The 2,500-nt window shown below is 51.6% G+C and overlaps 1 protein-coding gene across 1 annotated transcript in view; it reads right to left on the reverse strand.

The window, feature by feature from the left end:
• Positions 1 to 2,500, reverse strand: part of LOC135543137 (general transcription factor 3C polypeptide 3-like) — a 22,006-nt gene that overhangs the window by 8,561 nt on the left and 10,945 nt on the right. Inside the window, exons 14-15 of the mRNA XM_064970214.1 lie at positions 2,353 to 2,495; positions 2,091 to 2,173 (exon numbers count right to left, since the gene is read on the reverse strand). Coding sequence (XP_064826286.1) covers positions 2,091 to 2,173; positions 2,353 to 2,495 — 226 coding nt within the window. The remainder of the gene's footprint in view (positions 1 to 2,090; positions 2,174 to 2,352; positions 2,496 to 2,500) is intronic.

A 2,500-nucleotide genomic window follows, 5' to 3' on the forward strand; every position in this document is an offset into this window, starting at 1 on the left:
CAGCAGGACAGCCAGTCAGTCAGCAGGACAGCCAGCCAGTCAGCAGGACAGCCAGTCAGTCAGTAGGACAGCCAGTCAGTAGGACAGTCAGCAGGACAGCCAGTCTGACCTGATGTAATCGTAGGCCTTGCGGTAGTTATGGTCCAGGACAGTCAGCAGGACAGTCAGCCAGTCAGTCAGTAGGACAGTCAGCAGGACAGCCAGTCTGACCTGATGTAATCGTAGGCCTTGCGGTAGTTATGGTCCAGGACAGTCAGCAGGACAGTCAGCCAGTAGGACAGTCAGCAGGACAGCCAGTCTGACCTGATGTAATCGTAGGCCTTGCGGTAGTTATGGTCCAGGACAGTCAGCAGGACAGTCAGCCAGTCAGTCAGTAGGACAGTCAGTCAGTCAGTCAGTCTGACCTGATGTAATCGTAGGCCTTGTGGTAGTTATGGTCCAGGACAGTCAGTAGGACAGTCAGTAGGACAGTCAGCAGGGCAGTCAGCAGGACAGCCAGTCTGACCTGATGTAATCGTAGGCCTTGCGGTAGTTATGGTCCAGGACAGTCAGCAGGACAGTCAGCCAGTCAGTCAGTAGGACAGTCAGTCAGTCAGTCAGTCTGACCTGATGTAATCGTAGGCCTTGTGGTAGTTATGGTCCAGGACAGTCAGTAGGACAGTCAGTAGGACAGTCAGCAGGGCAGTCAGCAGGACAGCCAGTCTGACCTGATGTAATCGTAGGCCTTGCGGTAGTTATGGTCCAGGACAGTCAGTAGGACAGTCAGCAGGACAGCCAGTCTGACCTGATGTAATCGTAGGCCTTGCGGTAGTTATGGTCCAGGACAGTCAGCAGGACAGTCAGCCAGTAGGACAGTCAGCAGGACAGCCAGTCTGACCTGATGTAATCGTAGGCCTTGCGGTAGTTATGGTCCAGGACAGTCAGCAGGACAGCCAGTCTGACCTGATGTAATCGTAGGCCTTGCGGTAGTTATGGTCCAGGACAGTCAGCAGGACAGTCAGCCAGTCAGTCAGTAGGACAGTCAGTCAGTCAGTCAGTCTGACCTGATGTAATCGTAGGCCTTGTGGTAGTTATGGTCCAGGACAGTCAGTAGGACAGTCAGTAGGACAGTCAGCAGGGCAGTCAGCAGGACAGCCAGTCTGACCTGATGTAATCGTAGGCCTTGCGGTAGTTATGGTCCAGGACAGTCAGTAGGACAGTCAGCAGGACAGCCAGTCTGACCTGATGTAATCGTAGGCCTTGCGGTAGTTATGGTCCAGGACAGTCAGTAGGACAGTCAGTAGGACAGTCAGCAGGACAGCCAGTCTGACCTGATGTAATCGTAGGCCTTGCGGTAGTTATGGTCCAGGACAGTCAGCAGGACAGTCAGCCAGTCAGTCAGTAGGACAGTCAGTCAGTCAGTCTGACCTGATGTAATCGTAGGCCTTGTGGTAGTTATGGTCCAGGACAGTCAGTAGGACAGTCAGTAGGACAGTCAGCAGGGCAGTCAGCAGGGCAGTCAGCAGGACAGTCAGCCAGTCAGTCAGTAGGACAGTCAGTCAGTCTGACCTGATGTAATCGTAGGCCTTGCGGTAGTTATGGTCCAGGACAGTCAGCAGGACAGTCAGCCAGTCAGTCAGTCTGACCTGATGTAATCGTAGGCCTTGTGGTAGTTATGGTCCAGGACAGTCAGTAGGACAGTCTGCAGGACAGTCAGTCAGTCAGTCAGTCTGACCTGATGTAATCGTAGGCCTTGCGGTAGTTATGGTCCAGGACAGTCAGTAGGACAGTCAGTCAGTCAGTCAGTAGGACAGTCAGTCTGACCTGATGTAATCGTAGGCCTTGCGGTAGTTATGGTCCAGGACAGTCAGTCAGTCATTAGGACAGTCAGCAGGACAGCCAGTCTGACCTGATGTAATCGTAGGCCTTGCGGTAGTTATGGTCCAGGACAGTCAGTCAGTCAGTAGGACAGTCAGCAGGACAGCCAGTCTGACCTGATGTAATCGTAGGCCTTGCGGTAGTTATGGTCCAGGACAGTCAGCAGGACAGTCAGTCAGTCAGCAGGACAGTCATCAGGACAGCCAGTCAGTCAGCAGGACAGCCAGTCTGACCTGATGTAATCGTAGGCCTTGCGGTAGTTATGGTCCAGGAAAGCAGCCGACAGACCAAAGAACTCCAGCTCTTTCCTCTTCACCTAAACAACACATTACTGTCCTGTAGATTTAACCAACAAAGTGCTAACGACACATTTAGAAAGATAACAATAAATGAGTCATTTTTCAAATACAAAATTTTTTCTTTATAATGAACAATTTCTTACATTTTAATGACAGGAAGTGAAAGTGCCAGAAAAGGCAGCTGGTTCCTCTTTACCTTGACGTCATAGAAGGAGTAGAACTCCAGAGAAGAGTCTACCAGCAGCTCTGCCTCTCTAAAACGCTTCATCTCACACAGCGTACACACACACCTCACCAACAGTAACCACCAGTCCTCACGAGACAACACACTGGTCTTACCTGGG

Source organism: Oncorhynchus masou, chromosome 7 (assembly GCF_036934945.1).
Source record: "Oncorhynchus masou masou isolate Uvic2021 chromosome 7, UVic_Omas_1.1, whole genome shotgun sequence".
In the NCBI taxonomy this organism is placed as follows: Eukaryota; Metazoa; Chordata; class Actinopteri; order Salmoniformes; family Salmonidae; genus Oncorhynchus; species Oncorhynchus masou.